Source organism: Schistocerca cancellata, chromosome 7 (assembly GCF_023864275.1).
Source record: "Schistocerca cancellata isolate TAMUIC-IGC-003103 chromosome 7, iqSchCanc2.1, whole genome shotgun sequence".
NCBI classification, from domain to species: Eukaryota; Metazoa; Arthropoda; class Insecta; order Orthoptera; family Acrididae; genus Schistocerca; species Schistocerca cancellata.
Genome location: NC_064632.1, coordinates 449,605,335 through 449,626,851, shown reverse-complemented (window position 1 = coordinate 449,626,851; position 21,517 = coordinate 449,605,335). Strand labels below are relative to the sequence as shown.

At 37.9% G+C, this 21,517-nt stretch overlaps 1 protein-coding gene across 3 annotated transcripts in view; it reads left to right on the top strand.

Annotated features, from left to right (window-relative positions):
* Positions 1 to 21,517, top strand: part of LOC126092122 (testis-expressed protein 2) — a 335,634-nt gene that overhangs the window by 189,678 nt on the left and 124,439 nt on the right. For all 3 annotated transcript variants that reach the window (XM_049907564.1, XM_049907563.1, XM_049907562.1), the window contains exon 7: positions 6,866 to 7,025. In XM_049907564.1, coding sequence (XP_049763521.1) covers positions 6,866 to 7,025 — 160 coding nt within the window. The remainder of the gene's footprint in view (positions 1 to 6,865; positions 7,026 to 21,517) is intronic.

Genomic DNA, 21,517 nt, shown 5'->3' with positions numbered 1-21,517 from the left:
ACAACAGTGGACCGATTTGCTCATTTCTGGTTGAAACAAATGGTGGGTTTTGATTGGTGGGGTGATAGTTGTCTACTAAATAGATTGATTATGAGTACTAATCCAGGGATGGGTTGGTTACTGCTCAAGTGTTTAGGATGCATGTCAGACTGGATGAACACAGTACTAGCAAGTACAAATAATATCTAAACAAAGTGTAACAAGCTTGGATGACTTGCAGGAGAGTTACAGGGAACTTTTGAAAAATCTGAGCTGACAAATGCTTGTAGTAAGAAACATACTATTTTTTGAAAAGCTACATAGAAAATTATCCCTTCACATTAGTAACCATTTGCAGTCCATATACTACAGAGAATAATTTATCATACAGCCTTCTGCACAAAGCACTGATCCACATGTATTTCTTTTAAGCATTTCTAGTTTTCCCCATAACAGTTTGAACTTCTAAGAATATTCACTTGCAGCTCAAGGAATATAAGGTTTTACTTTTCATTTTATAGCCTAGTCAATAAAGACCAAAAAAGGTCGAATGGGGGGAAACATTGTGTAGTTCCAAATTTTTGTGCAGTGGTAGGCAGGAGTGTCATGCCCCTCTGCTGTCAGCAGTGTGCTGTGGTATCTGGAGGAGCAAAGTGTTCCTTGTGATTGGAAAAATGCACAGCTCTCCCCTGTTTAAAAAAAGGGTAATCTAACGGATGCAAAAAACATTAGGCCTTTGTCTCTGGCATATGTCTGTTGTAGAATTTTGGAATGTGTTTATGCTCACATATTGTAACATTTCTGGAGAACAAAAGTCTTCTCTATAACAATCAATAAGGGTTCCAAAAATAACCTTTGTTTGTAACCCAGGTCTCTCTGCTATTCAAGAGACCTGGAAAGTGGTAGATACAGGCTCCCAGGTAGAGCTGTATTCCTTGCCTTCCAGGAGCTATTTGATACAGTTCAGCATTGCCACTCAATAACAAAATAGGCCCCCCCCTGAACCATGGACCTTGCCGTTGGTGGGGAGGCTTGCGTGCCTCAGCGATACAGATAGCCGTACCGTAGGTGCAACCACAACGGAGGGGTATTTGTTGAGAGGCCAGACAAACGCGTGGTTCCTGAAGAGGGGCAGCAGCCTTTTCAGTAGTTGCAGGGGCAACAGTCTGGATGATTGACTGATCTGGCCTTGTAACACTAACCAAAATGGCCCTGCTGTGCTGGTACTGCGAACGGTTGAAAGCAAGGGGAAACTACAGCCATAATTTTTCCCGAGGGCATATGGAATGTAGTCGAATTAAGTTGGGTGATGTTGAGGGTATTAGATTAGGAAATGAGACACTTAAAGTAGTAAAGGAGTTTTGCTATTTGGGGAGCAAAATAACTGATGATGGTCGAAGTAGAGAGGATATAAAATGTAGACTGGCAATGGGAAGGAAAGCGTTTCTGAAGAAGAGAAATTTGTTAACATCGAGTATAGATTTAAGTGTCAGGAAGTCGTTGCTGAAAGTATTTGTATGGAGTGTAGCCATGTATGGAAGTGAAACATGGACGAGAAATAGTTTAGACAAGAAGAGAATAGAAGCTTTTGAAATGTGGTGCTACAGAAGAATGCTGAAGATTAGATGGGTAGATCACATAACTAATGAGGTGTTGAATAGGATTGGGGAGAAGAGAAGTTTGTGGCACAACTTGACTAGAAGAAGGGATCGTTTGGTAGGACATGTTCTGAGGCATCAAGGGATCACCAGTTTAGTATTGGAGGGCAGCGTGGAGGGTAAAAATCGTAGGGGGAGACCAAGAGATAAATACACTAAACAGATTCAGAAGGATGTAGGTTGCAGTAGGTACTGGGAGATGATGAAGCTTGCACAGGATAGAGTAACATGGAGAGCTGCATGAAACCAGTCTCAGGACTGAAAACCACAACAACAACAACAACAACAAAATATGAGCATACAGAACACCAGACCAACTGTGTGACTGGATTGAAGAGTTCCTGAACAGAATGCAGTATGTCATTCTCAGTGGAGAGGTCTTCAGACAAAAAAGTAACTGCAGATGTGCTGCAAGGGAGTGTTATAAGACCATTTCTTTTCACAATATATATAAATGACCAGTAGATAATGTTGGACATTCATTGGGGCTTTTTATGGATAGTACTGTTGTGTTAAGAGAATTTGCAATGCTAGGAAATTGTGGGAAAATGCAGGAAGATCTGCAGAGGATCGACACTTGGTGCAGGGAATTCCAGTTGGTCCTCAACATAAACAAATGTAATGTATTGTAAATGTATAGACAGAACCCAAAGAGCCCTTATTGTATGCTTACACAATTGCAGAACAATCACTGGAAGCAGTTCTTGCCATAAGGGGGGAGGGGGCACTCTGGAAATTGTTAATTTGTAATTTTATCACACACACACACACACACACACACACACACACACACACACACACACAATAATAAAAATAAAAAAATGTTGTTTTTTGACCAGTTGTTTGTCTGTCTGTTTGTCCATCTGTCAAAACCTCTTTTTCTCTTTTTTTATTTGTCCAAGACTCCTTTTAGTAAATTGTTTGTACATGTGATATAGGACAGTGGTAAACCTAGTTAATTTACAATACAGTAGTCATTTTGACTATATTGTTGACATAATCAAAACGCATAATAATGTAGGTTGGTGTACTACATTGCTTCTATGTGTGATAATAGCAGTTATTAAGTGAGATGACATGATAAGCACAACATAAACTATATTATGAATTGACTTTTAGTAAAATTTGGTAAATAGGATTTACTTATTACAGTGTTCCATAAATTCAGACAAAGAATAGAAGCAGTGGTCAAGCAAGAACTGTTTTAACTTTATTTTAAATCCATTTTAGGTAAGCAGGCAAATGGTTCTATAACATAGCTCCAGTTTGATACACTCTTTTGTATTTACTGTATTCATGTGTAGGTTCATCTTCTTCCTAGTTTCATGTGTGTGTATATCATAGTTGTGTCTGAAGAGGTTTTCCTTTTTTAAGATGCTCACTTTTGTGAAAATTAGTATTTCATGTTTATACAAGCAAGGCAGCGGCAATATTTCGAGAGTTTTGAAAAGTGGTCTACAGGAAACCTTGCATTTAGCTTTTTCATCACCCTCTGATAATCTTTTTCTGTATTTTAAATGTTTTTGTAGAATTTGTGGAATTCCCCCAAAAAATTATTGAGTACATAAGTAACGACTGTATACTACAATGGTACATTGTTAGCACTGACGAGCAGCTTGTATTCTGAGTGAGGATCCTAACAGCATATGCTAGTGAATTATTCAGGCTCTTATTTAAATTGTTTAGGTGCACGTCCCAATTCAAATCTGCGTGAATATGAATGCCTAGAAATTTTGTATGACTGACCTTTGACACATTTTTTCCTTCAGTAGTGAGAACTGGGTTTGCAGGATGGAGGTTGTATGTGGCGTAGAAGTTAACTGCTACAGTTTTTCTCAGAATGTATGATGAGCATATTGGTCCTGAACCAGTGCATTAAGATATGCATAACTAATAATGCAGCCTCCTGCAACTTTTCCTCATTCTGTGATTTAATTAGAATATTAGTGTTTACTCTGGAACAGTAGACCTATCAAGTTGAAACTTACGTCACATACTAATGTCGATGGTCCATTGGTGGTGTAATAAACATTAGCTTCTAAGCTAGTCCAAAAGATATGGCCATTTATGTCACATATTTTGATACTCTCATACTTGCTCACAAAACTTATAGTTTACTCCATGTTGACCTGGAATCATAATGTTCGGAAAGAAGCAAGGTTTTACAGTGCAAGTAAAGTGGAAAAAATCAGAAAATTGTTAATTTATAACAAATGTTTCTCTTTTTATTTGTTATCTCACTTCAAACTTGAAATTAATCCCCAGAACCAATATCTTGCCAGTACCAATGCCAATAACAGACAAAAATTGTCAAGATTGTTGATTCCCAGAGTGGATGAATTGTCTATGGGTATAATTAAATGCATGTGGAACCCTCAGAGTGCAAGACTTATTCGCACCTGACCAATTTTTTTCTTTTTTTCTTGAACTCCAAAACTGCAGCTAGCAATAAAAATGTTTCTGAGTACAAACTTAAATTTCCTACAAATTTTACATTAAATTTCCTACACACAAAAAAGATTCTATTCATTTTTTCTGCGAGAGTAATAGTTTCTGCATTGCAGAGGATGGAAAAATCACAGATTATTAAAATCAGAGATAAAATAACTGTGAACCATTAATTGAAGTAGGTTAAGAACCAATATTAAATGTGTGTACCATCTCTTAAGTGCAATAAAGCTGTATTAAGGAATGTCGTGTTCTGGGGAGATAACAGGGTAGAGGGGGCATGGGTTAAGGGTAGAACAACAATAAAAGATGGGTTGCTGGAGTGTGCTCATGCACTCTCCTGCATTATGGGTCTGCAAAATGAAGAGTGAGCAGGTGATTCCCTACTCTATCTATCCCACTATGTAACAAGGTGCAATTACTGTGTATTTCACAAAGTTATACGAAGTGTCTACAGCATGCCTTGTGAATCACTGGCAACACAGTGTGCCGACATGCCCAAGGGGTGAGGTTTGTTTTCCACAAACTGAATATGAAATACACATAGGAGTTACTAATAATACTAATGCAAGAAACCCACATGGATGGAATCTACGTAAATCTCTTCACACAGTTATACACTTTGGGAGGGGAGATTGATTCTTAGTTGTCCTGTTTGGCTGCTGTAGCATTCTTCTGGGAAAGGCAACTTTCCCCACCATGAATGCTGTTTGCTTTCCATTGTTCTGATGGGCTATACCTCCCCAGCTTTTTCTGTGCAGTTATCTTATGTGAGAAGACAAAATAACTTCACTGAGCTTGTGTTTATATAGTGTTAAATTAGTACCTATTTGCACTTGTTATGTGAGCTGTTATGTAAAAAATTTCAACAGCTGGAGCTGTCAGCAGATTACCACACTGAAGGACCTGTCCCAAGTGTAATGTACTGTCAATATGCATTTTACAATATCGATTTATTGTCACCACTATCACTGAGAGGACTTCTTTTTACCGTGTGAGAGGTATCAAATGTATAACCCCAGCCTCAGCTCTCCCAGCATCTGAAGAAACCCAGAGGCTTAAATTGTCTCCCTCTGCAAGTGAAGTCGGTCAGTAGGTCTTATGAAACAGCAGATGTTTCAGTGTGGATGTGAGGCAATTGGCTTCACTGAGTGCAGCCCATTATACAAGTGCCAGCAATTCCGAATAGAAAAGTTATCACAATGGTGACAGAAGTGCAGTAATGTTCTGGTCATTCAGTAATTCACTACTAAATAACTACAACAGAACTACACAGCTTTACAACAAGCTTTCAGTGAGAGATAACAGCTAATGCCATACTTACCAATCCAGCCCAATCCCTTTCCCATCAACACTGAGTAGGTCACTGACAACATAACAAGTACAGACTGAGCACTTCTGAGCCATCATTTATAAGAATGAATGTTACATAAGTGCTCACTTACCAATGCAAATAAATAATAATTTAATAACTGAAAATAACTCCATTATGCAAGCACAAGCTCAATGAAGTTATTTTGTCTACTTACATATGAGAATTGGACAGGAAATGCTGGGAGGGTATAGTCTGTCCCTAAACTGAATAGTAAGCTGCACTCATGGTGGAGGAAGTCACTTTTCCCAGAAGAATGCTACAACTTCTGTACAGGATGACTAAGAATCAATTTCCCATCAATTAGTGTACAACAATGTGCAGTGTTAGGTAGAATCCACCCATACTTCTCTTGCGTTAGTATTACTACCAACTCATAGTTGTAGTCAACTCATATTTGTATTCAATGTCATGTTAACTCACACTGTGGGAAAAAAAAGGACCCACACCTACTCGCAGTGTCTGCACATTGCTTTGCTAGTGACTCATAATGTGAGATGCTGAAGGATGAGTATAGCTTTGTGAAACATCCTGTAGTGGCTTTCAGTGATGTAGCGGGGTAGAGAGAGTAGGGAACCACCTGCTTTCTCTTCAGTTTGCAGACCTGTGAAGGAGGGACCTGCATGACCATAATCTGATGAACTATGTTCCCTTGTGCTCCTACTATCCACCCCTGCCCCCTCCACCCTGTTCCACAATTTATCCCTTAATACGATTCTACTGCACTTAAACGTGGTACAAACATGTAATAGTTTTGTTCTTAACCCACTTCATTTAACAATAAAGATCACTTTTATAACATTAAAGCACTATTTTTAATAACTTACAGTTTTTCCATCTCCTTCAGTACAGAAACTATTAGTCCTGTATAAAACTGAGTAGGATAATGTAGGTAAACATTTTGGTAGAAGCCACAGTTTTTTGGGTCATTCAATAAAAATGTAAAGTGACCTTTAAAGGTCATCCTCTGCTTGCACATCCCACACCACTGTGCTCATATCCCATTGGTTCAGACTTTTAGTACGGACTATTTATTACCTTCATTTCTACTGGTAGAAACCCCTGGGGAAAGTAGCAAAAGGTTGTAGATGACAGCAAATACATCTACAAGTTGATGACAGGGACTTTTATTGTGAAAGTAGGGCAAAGACTGAGGAATGAATCTTCAGTAGGAAACTTCAGATATGATACCAGAAGTGATAGGGATTGCACATTATTAGAATTGGTTTGGAACAACAATATGATTGTACTTCACAAGTTTTCCAGAAGAAAACAAATAACTCTTTGTTTGCTGCATATTTGGTAAGATTGGGACCCATACTCTTTAATATTTCAATAAGGCAGGCCTTGCATCAGTTTTTAGCTATTCTCACTTTTTTGTGACATAATCTTTCATCATGCATAACAGAAGCAGTGGCAGAGTCTGATAAAGTCTCAGCAACAGAGGAAGATGAAGAACTGAGTGGTGAACTTAGTGATGATGACACATTTTGTCATATTGAAAAGTCTACTATCGACCACAATTGTCTCTACTTGTTTGCACGAACTGACCGAGAGAAAGAAGAATGGTAAGTGTAATTAAGGATATTTCATACTTTCTTGGTTATTGTTTTGTTGATTACTTGATTGTGCTAGTACTAATAGGTTTTTAACTGGTTTCATAACTTTCATGAACAATACCACAACAACTCAGGTATGTGACAATATATAACCTGTTTACTTGTGAGGACTGAAGATGGTGCTCCTGTACTAATCTCCTTAAGAGCTCTGCTGTGGATTGTGGTCAATCTAGCACCTCTAATTCTTTTGAGAGACAAAGGCAGATAGTATGACTTAATCAAGGGTCAAAGTGCATAACATGATGTAAGATCTTATTCATTGGCCTTAATATTCAAAATTATTGCACTTTGTAGCTAGCCCCTGAAAATCCTGAAAGGGAACATTAGGTCTGTACATGAGACATGTCCTGATAGCTCATTTGGAAGTTTTTTTGTCTACAAAAGGCAGAGATCTAAATTCATTTCCTGCTTCAGCACACCATTGTAATCTATGATGAACAACCACCACCACCACAATCCATTTGACGTCAGTTGCTGGATAAAGATCGTTAACATTTCCATGTAGTGCAGTCTTCAGTGCTGCTCCTACATGTTTTCTGCAGCTGTTAACCTGCCTTCCATTAGGTAATTGTGTCAGTCTTTTCTTGTCTCTTGAAATCCAGCAAAGAACCTCCATAATTTGTCTATCTTGTGCTCACCTTCTTATGTGTCCCATCCACCTCCATTGAAATTTTGTCATTGTCATAATTACATCTTTACTCCATATGTTCCCTGATCTATTTGTTTGGTTTCTTGTGTATTCTACGAACCATGCTTTTTCAGTGGTTTTCACATTAATAGTCAGTGTCTCAGTGCCATAAGTCAAAAGTGGTAGTACACATCTTATTGTAAACTTTTCGTTTCAGATACATTAGAAACTTCATTTTGAAATCTGTATTTAGTTTTCCAAACACACTCTCAATCATTTGCATCCTCCCGTTTATGTATTTTGCTATCCGTCCTGTGGTTTAGCTCCACTACTGTAAATAGAAAAACTCATTGACTCACAGCAAACAGATGAAGTAACATATTTCTAAGGATCCCATTGGTAATTAATCAGTTATGTACAATACAGTTAGCATACTGTGTTTAAATTTCTCCATTTCACAAATGCACATCATCTAATAGAACTGAAGCTATTTTAGTCAACCCATCTTGTAATGTGTTGCGATGAACTGTTCCCATAGAATTTCAAGATTTTCTGTGAATGTTGCACCTTTGTACCCATTTTTATCTTAAGATTTAAAAAAAAAAAAAAAAATCTTCTCATATCCTGCATGTCATCTGCCATTGCCTGTTTCATAATTTTTTTAGATTGTAGATTTGTCTGCTACATGTCAGTATGAAAGTGGGACATCATAAATTGAGTATGAATTGATAGAAAATCAAACATTGAATGCAGTATGTATCTGAAGAAAGATCACTACCAACAAACTAGAGAGCATTCTGAACAGTGGACAGGTGACTGCGAAAGGCAGAAAGAAGTTTGTTCAGTTTTTTCTTTGTGCCCATCTTATGCTCAGCATCTCCTATTTTATGAGAAGCGATCTATCCCAATATTTGTAGTATATGTGTAAATTAACATTTTGCTTTCTGTGTGATGGAAGAATAGCTTGTCTTTGACATAATCGTGTAGATCCCAGTGGCTATAGCTATTCATTACTAGTGTAGCATTACCCATTTGTGGTAACTGTTAGAAATTAAGCGTGAGATAACTTCGTTGCTAATGCCTGTAAAACTGTATCAAGTTTATTTATTTGTTTATTTATTTATTTATTATTTTTTTAAATCAGTTCATTACATATTCCAGTTTTGAGGTCTCCTACCAACAGAAAGCCGTGAGGATTCTGATATAGGAGTGGGAAAAATTCCTTCATTGGGAATAAAAAAGAAAACATCACTTTGAGTTTTTCCAAAATTACACATGGACATATACATGATGACATATGATAATAGAACACTTTTGTTTGTGGAATATTAGTCACCTCAGCCATTTCAGTGAAGTGATGTGTGTGTGCCAATGGGGTGGTGCGTATGTGCCAATTACCGCAGTAAGATGGATCACCATGAAGACATGGCAGACAGGAGCTATTGTGTTTGCACATGTCAATAACAATATTGTGAATGAAGGTACCCAACTTGTAGTGTTTTAAACGGACCATCCAATCTGTTGAGAAGGAATGGTGTAGCACTCACAGCCGTGTAGCACATGGTAAGAACACGTCACAAAACTATTCTTAACTGACAGGGACTGGGGACGAGTGTCACGCCTTGCCCTTGACTAAGTTTCAAACTACACTTGAACTGCAACTGTCAGTGAGTGCAGATCCATCTCAACCTGTTTCCAAATCAATATACCAAAGGAAACTGCATGCAATGACATTTGGCATCAGATGTCTCACAAAAGCCCATTTCTCAGAGCAGCATCACATCTTTAGTGGACCAAACAGTATAGAAACTGGGCCTTAGCTTGCTGGACCAATGGATCACTATTTTGCCTATTTACAAATGATGCAATGTGTCTAGTGCACCAGTGGCATAATGAGGCATTTAACCTGCACTATGTGGGTGTGTAATTCATGCTGTAGTCTTACGATTTTTCTTTGTCACACAATTTGTGAATCTTGAGATGGAAGAGTTAGAAGAGCAGTGCATCAGTATTAAATTTTGCATGAAACTCAAGAAAACCTCTACAGAGAAATACCAAATGGTGCAGGAAGCCTACAGTGATGAGTGCTAAAGCCATACTCGGAGTTACAAATGGTTCACACAGTTCAAAAATGGCCAGGCAAATGTTAACTGACCCTCATTCAGGATGCCCTTTGACGTCTACCGACGACTCTCATGTTGTCAGGAACATCAATGAAATTGTGCATTCCAATTGAAGATTGCAGAAGAATGTAATATTTCAGTTGGATTGTGTCATGAAATCCTGACCAAGCATCTTGGAATGCATCGTGTTACCAGCAAGTTCATCCTGCAGCTCATGAGTTAAGACCAGAAAGACTTTCACCTCACAGTCTGTGAAGAACTTTTGGATCGCACAAGTGAGAATGAGATATCCTGTAACAGAATCATAACTGGTGATGAGACATGGGTACATGGTTATGATGTTGAGACCAAGTTTCAGTCTTCACAATCAGTCGGGAAAGGTTCTCCAAGACCAAAACAAACTCAGGTCAGGTCAAATGTCAAAGCCATTCTGATAGTTTTCTTTGACTTTGAAGGACTAGTTCATCATGAATATGTGCCACTGGGAGAAATTGTTAATCGATGGTACTATCGGGACATGTTGCGATGCCTGTGATAAAATGTGAGAAGGAAGTGGCCTGAAATGTGGCGAGACATTTCATGGCTCTTGCAACATGATAACGCACCCACACATACATCCATGATGGTGCATGACTATTGCACAAAAAACGGATTCGCTGTGCTGCCTCTTCCTCCATACCCTCCAGATCTGGCCCCTGCAGACACTGTTTTTTTTAATTTTTTTGTTTCCGAAGTTGAAAACTGCATTGAAAAAGCAAAGATTTGCAATGATAAATGAGATAAAAGAAAATTCACAGATGTTGCTTTGTGCGATCCAGCAAGAGGTGTACCAAGACTGCTTCCAGAAGTGGAAATGGCAATGGGAGCAGTGTATCAATTGTGGAGGGGAGTATTTTGAAGAATATCATTCACAATAATTAAAAGGTAAGTGTAGAAAAATTTTGTGAACAGTGTTCCGGAATTTTTGAACTGACCTTATATCTCAATTTTAACAAGTTACTCGAAGTAATGATGTTGTATGCATGTTTTATAATTGGCTGCAATCTCATTAAGCATTCTAAAGTAATTAGTTTTGCATTGCTGGTTATTCAATTTTGCATTGAAAGTGCCGGACACATTGACATGTTCCAAGCTAAATAGAAGGCTTGTGGGTATGCTGACATTTATTTTACCATAAGTGGAATTTTCTATTCCTTGTGCGTTCTAAGATCTGGTGATGGTTGCATAGTCATTTGAAACTAATCATCACTTTTTAATGTTTTATAATGTACACGATCTAGAAATTATAAAAAAATTAAAAAAAATAATTTGTAGAAATCAGATTTGTTTGTTATATTAAATATGTTTAATTCCTTCCTAATTTAGCTGTTTCTTAATCTGTGTACTCTGATACAGCCTTTCATAGTCCTAAGAAATCTCACTTCAGTGTTTCTCATACTGTGACTTTTGTTATAAGATGCAACACACATATTTTTTTAACATCTTACTATTTCAACCATAATTTTATATTTTGTGTCACTTAGTTCTTGTACTTATGTTCCTTAAGCAATCAGTGTGGAATCAGCATAATAGTTCACTGAGTTGCTTGTTAGTCACCAGATCATCTGCTGTTACTGCTTTACTTCCAAAATACTGTTTCATGAGAGAGTTGATATTTGGACACGCAGTGGCACTTAGGTGGTGGCCTGTGCTGCAATGAAACTGGCTGAGTGTCTCCTTTATTCTTAAGTATGTTCATATCAGAAAACCAGCTCTTCTTTATGCAGATATTATTCACTGAGAGATGATGTCCCTCACACATATCCAAACTTTTCTTTGCTCATGTCATTCATTAGCTTAATATTATATTAATATCTTCTACAGATAATTTTGAAAACAACAGAATCTGATGAATTACATTATCTTTATTTTAATTTTTTGAAAGTATAGTAAACCTCACCACTGAGATCTCACTTCATCATATTGCTAACGCATATGTAGTTTACAACACATTATTTTATTTTCGTTGAATATTTTCTAAAAGAGAGACTAGAGTGATTAAACAATTATGTGGTTGAATAATCATCTTGTGGTGCAGTTCTTCTTGTTGTCTCCGTGCTTGCTAAGAAAATGGGATGAGAAGTTCCGCCTTATGCAATACACCTTATTTCTTTTGTTTCACCCATACATGTTTCAGCACTTTTGTGCTATCATCAGTGGGTTCTATTTATTTTTAACTTACATTATATTATTGTCCTCTTGTTTTGGTAGCTGTTATGCTACACAATATACAACATGTCATAGTTTTGAAGTTGTGGTAGGTTTTCCTGTTTTGTTGGCGAAGTAAATGGGCTTACTTCTTTGCCTGTGTTCGTGTGGCAATGCAGTTTATTGATTATTCAAAACAAGAGGATAATAATATAATGTAAGTTAAAAATAAATAGAACCCACTGATGATAGCACAAAAGTGCTGAAACATGTATGGGTGAAACAAAAGAAATAAGGTGTATTGCATAAGGCGGAACTTCTCATCCCATTATGTGGTTGAAACTGGGAAGCATGGAAAAGTCTGTGTACTGGACTCATTAAGGTGACATGGTGGTCACATGGCAGGAGTTTTTATACAAAATTGGCAGTTTTTCAGTTCTTACTCACCTTCCACATTTAGATTTTACCTTGTTCCTGTAGAATGACCTCAAAGAGCTAATATGGAACGGTGAATCTGCGATTCGACTGTTGTTTGGCTTTATGATGGAACATTATGTGTTAAAGGGAATAGTGCTTGTAGCTTAACCTCCAGGAACACAAGGATAGAAAAATCTGATGAACACTATTAATAATATGAGAGAAAGAAAGTTGCTACTCACCATATAGCGGAGATGCTGAGCTGCGATAGGCACAATAAAAAGACTCACACAATCGTAGCTTTCGGCCATTAAGGCCTTTGTCAGCAGTAGACACACATACACACACACACACGCACACACATACTCACGCAAGCACAACTTGCACACACATCTGCAGTCTCAGAGAGCTGAAACTACACTGAGAGCAGCAGCACCATTGCATGATGGGAGTGGCGACCGGGTGGGGGTAAGGAGGAGGCTGGGACAGGGAGGGGGAGGGATGGTATGGTGGGAGTGGCGGACAGTGAAGTGTAGCCGTTTAGACGGAGGGTAGGAGAGAAGGTGCGGAGGGGGGAGGGGATAAGTAGCAGAAAGGAGAGAAATAAAACCTGTGAAACCAGTCATGTGATCTACAAGCTAAGCTGCAACCACTGTGCTGCATTCTATGTAGGCATGACAACCAACAAGCTATCTGTCCGCATGAATGGCCACCGACAAACTGTGACCAGAAAACTAGTGGACAACCCTGTAGCTGAACACACTGCCAAACATGATACCCCTCATCTCAATGACTGCTTCACAGCCTGTGCCATATGGATCCTTCCCACCAACACCACCTTTTCTGGATTGCGCAGGTGGGAACTTACCACGCAATAAATACTGTGTTTCCGTAACCCTCCTGGCCTCAACCTTCATTAGTCACTGTCCTCACCCATCCAGCCCCCTCCCTGTTCCCACTCCAGCACTACAGAGCCGTCATTTCCCCACCCACCCAGTCTTTTAATTTCGTTTATTTTTATTTCTCTTCTTTCCGCTACTTACCCCCCCCCCCCCCCCCCTCCCCTCCGCACCTTCTCTCATACCCTCAGTCTAAACTGCTACACTTGACTATCCGCCACTCCCACCATACTATCCCCCCACTCCCCGGCCCAGCCTCCTCCTTACCCCCACCCGGTCGCCACTCCCATCATGCACTGGTGCTGCTGCTCGCAGTATAGTTTCAGCTCTCTGAGACTGCAGATGTGTGTGCAAGTTTCACTTGTGTGAGTGCATGTGCGTGTGTGTATGTGTGTCTACTGCTGACAGAGGCCTTAATGGCCAAAAGCTATGATTGTGTGAATCTTTTTATTGTGCCTATCGCATCTCAGCATCTCTACTATACAGTGAGTAGCAACTTTCCTTCCCTCGTATTGTTATATTTCATCCTGGATTTTCCATTGTTTGATGAACACTATTACTCTGTTATGACTAACATTTTCCATGGGAACTGACTGAGAAACTAGGGTATCCCGATCTCAACAGTGAGTAGCTGTACCTAATTTGGACTTTAGGTTTACATTTAGTGTACACATACTACAGTGAAAACACCACCTCATGTTCACCCTTGGTCACTGGTCAGTGATATGTATTGTAGGCAAGAGGCTAAAGATACTCTTCCAGTAGGAACTCCAGACTTAACTATTGACAGACTGATTCACCACTTACTGTCAAGACTCTTTTTCAATTATGAGATGTTTAATCTGTAGGCTCAGCTGGCATGAATCAACACCCTCTCAGAATGATAAAAAATATGTATTTATCCTACAGACATCATGGTACTAATTGTTCTCTGTGTATATAATATGATGCTGCTGGAGACACTCATACAGCAAACCACCTTCTTCAGGGACTTGATGAGATGGAGGCTTATAATACTAGTGGGAGATATAACACCCATGTACAGCTCCATGTGTAGTGTTCCCTACATTATCATAAATATTAAGTAGGTGACATTATATCTCACTGCTTTGACCAAAGGATTAGTGCCACTCCGTTAATGTTCTAAGTGAGACTATCTTTTACTATCTTTGTTAGCAGCATAGTTTTCACAGTAAGCAACCCTCTTCATTGTTCTTAATATGTGCATGATTTCTCAGTCTTCTGTTCTTCCTTCGGCCACACAACAATAATCCAAATGACAATTAGATGGCTTAAGGGACAGGTTAATAAAATGTTTTTAAGCTCTCAATCGAGAAGTGTATATGCATACTTTTAAACACTGTGTTTCTTGTATTAATTTTCCAATATTGAGAATGAAGGATTCTGTATTATACTTTAAAGAACCAATGACGTTTTAGGATCTCATTTGACGTTAAGCTTAACTCATAGTCCATGTGATGAAAGAAAAATGACATTCAGTTGTAGCTTGTCTATTCAGTCCATTCACTTGCACAAAACCCTACTTTACAGTTCCTGAATTCACTCTCAACACAGTAGTCTTAATTCTCTGCTAATATAAATTTAGTATTTAGTGATAATGAGCCTAATTCTCTTGAAAGTCACAGTCCATCAAAATAATACTACAAATCATAATCAGGCACAGAATCATGTTTTGTTATTCACAACATGAAAGTTATAAAACACTAGCCACATGAAAGTTGTAATGAACATTACTATACAGAGTGAGTCACTGATCTTCACTGACACAAAGATCACAAAACTGTTACCATGTTTGTAATGCACTTTTATCAAGATGTTAGTTTAACAATAATGGTAAGTAGACTCTCAATAAATGTTACTGAGTGTGAAACCAATACAGACAAACTGTTACCAGGGAGATTGACTCGACGTTTAAACAGATATGTTCATTATGTGTTAACTCAACCACAATTCATTACACATATATCTTACTCAAATGATTGCTGGGCACAAATAGAAATTTTTTGGGTTGATAGATTTATAAAGTGAAATTATGGTATTTTGTGGCCTTGAATGTTATGTCGTAGTGTGTAAAACTTTAAAGATGAAAATTTAATAATGTAGGTTACCTATTAGTTCCAATAATGATTTGGTTTACTTAAAAAGAGGGATAGTTGGATAACCATAAAATTATCATGTTCAAAATTGTGTTAGGTTAGTCATTTCTTTAATTAAGGGCTTAACTGAATACTGGAGAGTGGGCATACTGCTGGCTCATATGGCAGAAGTAATTTTGATTAGGTACTGATTTTAATTACAGATAGCTTTTAAGTTAATTCATTTTTTTGGAAAAATGACCCAGGATATTGGAAAGAATGGAATGTTGTCTTTCTAATGAGTGGTGTCAGTACTCCTAAATGTACTGATTAGCTCACACTAATAAATTTTTAACATTACATGCTTAGCAATAATTTCATTTAAGATGGGTTGCAGCAAAACTAACTGCACCATTCTTATCAGTGAATTGAAAACTACCCCCTGAATAACAAATTTAAGAGAAATATGGTATGTATAGCTATTTGGCAGTTTAGAGTGTATTTGGTGTACACACTGTATGTTTAATTAAATACAGTTGAAGTATACAGGAAAAAATTAATTGCTCAGCAGGGATAGAGTAATAACAGATGGAATAGTTCTTACTTGCCCCGCCCTCCATTTGGATTGTGTGGGCAGATATTGATAAGTAGCTGACAAGATAATTCAGTGTAAAGCAACAATAGACAACTTAAAATTAATCAGAAATCAAACAGAAATTTTCACACAGTGTAAATTGGAATGGACTCTATTTTTTAATTTAAATGTAACTGAAATTCTTCATCTATGCTTGTCCAAAAAGTATGTAACTTTAGCTATTCATTCCTGACAGATCTTTTATATGCTTTCCTCATTTGTTGGAACTGATTATATGTGTTACATTACCCTGAAAAAAGGATAAGGAACAGTATATATTCACCATCATATCTTAGTAAAAGATATGGCCAAGAATTTAAGAAAATTCTGGTTATACATAAAGTCACTATGTGGGTCGGAGGCAGTCCCCTGAATCGTCAACCATTCTGGAGTAATAGATGACAACAATAGGAAAACTGAAGTTTATATTATTTATATTTAAGAAATCATTCACACAGGAACCTAATACAAACATACCATCATTTCACTTTCATGCAGACTCCCCCATGGCGGATATAGGAATAGATATCTCTGGTTTAGTGAAGCAACTGAAAGAGTTGAAAACAAATAAATCACCCAGTCCAGATAGAACTCGAATTCAGGTTTACAGAGAGTACTCTGTGGCATTGGCCCCTTACTTAGCTAGCATTAATCTGAATGTCTCACCCATCACAAAATATCAAGTGACTGAAAAACTGTGCATGTGACCTCTGTATATAGGATAGGTAAAAGCAAGGACCCACTTAATTCCAGGCCAATATCCTTAACATCAGTCTGCTGCAGAGTTGTTGAACACACTCTGTGTTTGAATATAATCAATTTCCTACAGACAGAAAAGCTCAGTACAGATTTATAAGGCATTGCATGTGCAAATTTCGGGTTGTCCTTTTTTCACACAATGTTCTAGAAACCATGGATGTATGGCAACAGGCAGATTCTGTATTTCTAGAATTCTGGAAAGCATTTGAGACTGTGCCCAACTGCAGACTGTTGATGAAGGCCTAAGCATATAGGTTAAGTTCCCAGATATGTGAGTGGCTCGAAGACTTTTTAAATAGTAGAACCCAGTATGTTGTCTGCGACACTGAGTGTTCATTAGAGGCAAGGTGTATCATGACACGTGTCCCAGTGAAGTGTGGTAGGACTACTGTCATTGTCCATATACGCAGATGATCTGACAGACAGGATGATCTGCAATTTACAGCTGTTTGCTGCTGCTGCTGCTGATGTGGTGTATGAGCAGTTGTTATTGTTGAGTGACTGTAGGAGAATACAAGGAGAGCTAGACAGAATTTCTAGTTGGTGTGGTGAATGGCAGCTTGCTACAAATGGAGAAAAAATATAAGTCAATGCGGATGAGTAGGAAACACAAGCCTTAGGCTTCGAATACAGCATTAGTAATGTGCTGCCTAACCCAGTCTCATTGATTAAATTTGTAGGTGTAACATTGCAAGGTGATATGAAATGGAATGAATGCATCAGGTTGGTAAAAGGGAAGGCAAATGCTGAACTTTATTTTGTTGGGAGACTTTTGGGAAAGGGCAGCTCATCTATAAAGGGGACAGCATATAGAACACCAGTGCATCCCATTCTTAAGTACTGCTCAAGTGTTTGGGATTCCCACCAGGTCACATTAAAGGAAGACATTGAAGCAATTCAGAGGCATGCTGTTAGTTTTGTTACCAGTAGATTCAATCAGTATGAAAGTAATATGGAGGTGCTTCGTGAACTCAAATGGAAATCGCTGGAAGGAAGATGATGCTGTTTTCAAGAGCCAGTGTTGCAGAAATTTAGAGAACTAGAATTTGAGGCTGACTGGAGATTGATTCTATGGCTGCAAGCATACGTTTCGCTTAAGAACCACAAAGATAAGATGAGAGAAATTAGGGCTCATGTGGAGCTTATAGACAGTCAATTTTGACTCATTATGGTTGCAAGTTGAAGTGGAGTGGCAATGGTATGTGGTACTCCCACCATGCACAGTGGTGTGTGTGTGTGTGTGTGTGTGTGTGTGTGTGTGTGTGTGTGTGTGTATTTGATTAGTTGTTAAACAAGTCAGGATTTCATTCAACTTTTTCCTTGCAGTGCCACATATTACACAGATATTCATTAATGTTGCTCCAAATCATGTAAGTAGCTTTTCGTATTTCTTTATTCTCTCTCTCTCTCTCTCTCTCTCTCTCTCTCTCTCTCTCTCTTTTTTTCCACGTCTGCCATGACTTATTGAAGAAGTGATTCACAAAGACAGGGTACATGACTGTCACTGCTTCATATAACAATCCTCATTTACCATATTTCTTTGCTTCATATACACATCATATTCCATCAGTTCATTATATTATCATCACCACCACCATCACGTCGTACCCCTTTGTTACAATATTATTAAAAATCAAAATTGTATGTATAGCTTTGACTTATTCACAAAGGATGACTCTAAATAATGACACTTCACAGCAGCAAACAACAAAACTTTACAACTTTCTTTTCTTCACATAGCAGACAAAACTTTAATTACTGTAGACATTACTTCACTTTAAACAGTGTATTTTTCTCCTGTATTTTTGTTTCTGTTACCATTACTACAGATACATGAGGGGCTTTTTTCCTAGTTTCTGCTGTTTTAGCCTGAATAGTAATAATTTGGCACATTATTACTGGACAACCACTTTCATTTTTGCAGCCTGAATGTACTTCAAATCTTTTCTTTAATGCTGCTGCACAAATTTCATACATACAGCGTTCTCTTTTTTTCATATTTCTATCTTATTTCTTTGTAAAATGTCATTATTCCATCCTGTATTTTCCGTTGTTTGATTTTATCTTATTTCAACATTTTTCCATGACCTCCTTCTGAAATAGATTGGTTATTATTTACACAAATTATATCATTACTGAATCCAAACATAATTCTTTTTTTTATAAAATTTGTTAATAGAATGAGCCTTTGCATAACATAACCTCCCATAGTAGAAGGTGATTGCCTCTTTCTTATAATCTGTTGATAGTTGGTGAAGGGAGTGATCCCAGAAAAGAAGAATGGAATCACCCAGTTGCGGAAGATTGGGCAAATAATTTAGTCACCAAAGTTCATTGAACCCCTTACGTATTAATGGATTCACAGTTTGTCAGGAGTCCTGTTCCTCCATCGAGTTTTTCAGTTTTGCTTGAAATCCAACAGCTGCTTTTGGTTTTCACTAAATTGAATTGAATTTTATTTGATCCTGTAAGATTACATTGTGTACAGTAAATGTACGTGTAATATAGGATGTGTCAAAGTAGTAACATTCATTAGCACTTATTTTTCTACCCCTTTAGCTTACACTATTACATCATTGATAATGAATAACAATATATACAAATTTAATGGCATAAGTATTCTGCAACACTGTGAAACTGTTTTTCAGTGAGATAGTCTTTGAGTTTCTTTGGAAAGTCATTGTCAAGTACACTATCTTGCAGGTTTTTAGGCAGACTTCTTAGTAGTCTGATACCACAGTACTGGAAATGCAACAAACAACACTTAATACAACACACAACATATTTGAATGGACTGAATTTTGTGAATAATACTTCATTGAACATCGTACTAGGTACAGAAAGCTGATTGAAGTTTGAAATTAATAGGTGTGAGATTCTTGGGGAAAATTTAAGTGCATATTGAAGTGATAGGCTAATGGGAAATGTAGGTGTTGTATTTGTCACAGTAGACAAGAAACTCAAATTCACTGAGATAGAAACTGTAATCATTGGTGGAGACTTTTAATTGTCTAGCAGTCAATTTGGATACTTTCAGTTTAGTTAGTGGTGGACATGACAAGACATCCTATGGAGTATTGCTAAATGTCTCCCATGAAAACTACCTAGAACAGATAGTTCAGAAACCAATCATGAAGGAAATATATTTCATCCAATGGCAACAAATAGATCTGACCTCTATGAGGACGCCAACATAAAAACTACAGTTATAACTAGGAATAACACAATAAATATATCACCATTCTACTGTTTATTGACACAACACTGATACAAATAATTCTGTTACCAAGAGCCAAGTTGTAGATGAAAACTTTATGGAAAATTATATAAATTGATGGTGGCTATACCAATGTCCAGGAAGTGCAAGTGAAATGCAGAGTTCTGGCAGAGATCACAAGTCCATTGACTGACTAAGCCTAGTGTACATTGAACTCGAAGTTCCAGTGTAGCATTTGGATTCTAAGTCCAGAGCGGAGATTTAATAGTGATGGATGTCACAACTAGTATCAGTGACCATTATGTGGTTGTGACAACAATGGTTACCAAAGTACAAGGAATTACTACAACTAGTAGAAAGATATATGTTTTCAGTAAACTAGATAAAAAAAAAAAAACAGAAGAATCCTGTCTCAGTGAGGACTTGAAACTTTCAGCACAGCACAGGAGCTTGTGGAGGAACTACGGCTCAAGTTTAAAGGAATAGTTGACCATTCACCGGATGACATCTACCCAATAGAACAGTTCATAATGGGTGTGACCCCCCATGGTATACATTCAATGTAAAGAAACTTCTAAAGAAACAGACTACTACATAGTAGATGTAAAACAAAGCATAAGGCTGTAGACAGAAAGGTACTGAGTGAAACACATTTTGATGACGAGAGCAATGAATTAAGCCTTCATTGATGATGATAGCAGAATATTGTTAAATGATCTTTCACAAAACCCAAAGAAATTCTGTCATATGTAAAGGCTGTTAGCGGGTCCAGAGTTAGTGACAGTGGACTCGCATTTGAGAAAACGATGGTTCAAACCTGTGTCCAGCCATCCTAATTTAGGTTTTCTGTTAATTTCCTAGATTGCTTCAGGCAGATGCCAGGATGGTTTCTTTGAAAAGGCATGGCCGATTTCCTTCCCCAGTCTAATGACCTCATTGTCAGTGGGACATTAAATACCAATCCCCTCCTCCTCCTCCTCCTCCTCCTCCTCCACCAAAGTTCGTGACCAGTCAGTCGTGAATCAGAAAGGAACTGGAATTGAGAGAATGGCCTTAGTTTAACACTTGTACCATTGAAAAGGTGAGCAAAATATCTTAGTCAAGACAAAAAGGAATTAGAGACATCATCTGCTAGTGGGCATTGATTTCTATCAATGAGGCAAGTTGAAAATGTGTGCCGGACCGGCATGCAAACCAGGGTCTTCTGCTTACTAGGCAGAAGCGCTGACCATTATGCCATCTGAACGCAGTGGTCATAGCAGCTGCACGGACTACCTCCCAAGAAACCAAAATTCTCAAGTTATGCCACTTACTAATGATGTAGTGTCTACTCATTAGTCTCACTGTTCGTGACATTTTGCCAACTCCCACAAGAGTTTGAGCTTGGTGGGCATCTGTGATTCTGGCCAAGGGAATCAGTAAGATGCCAGAGTTATGAGGCTAATGAGCAGAGGCACAATGTCTGTAGTGTGTGTGGTGTA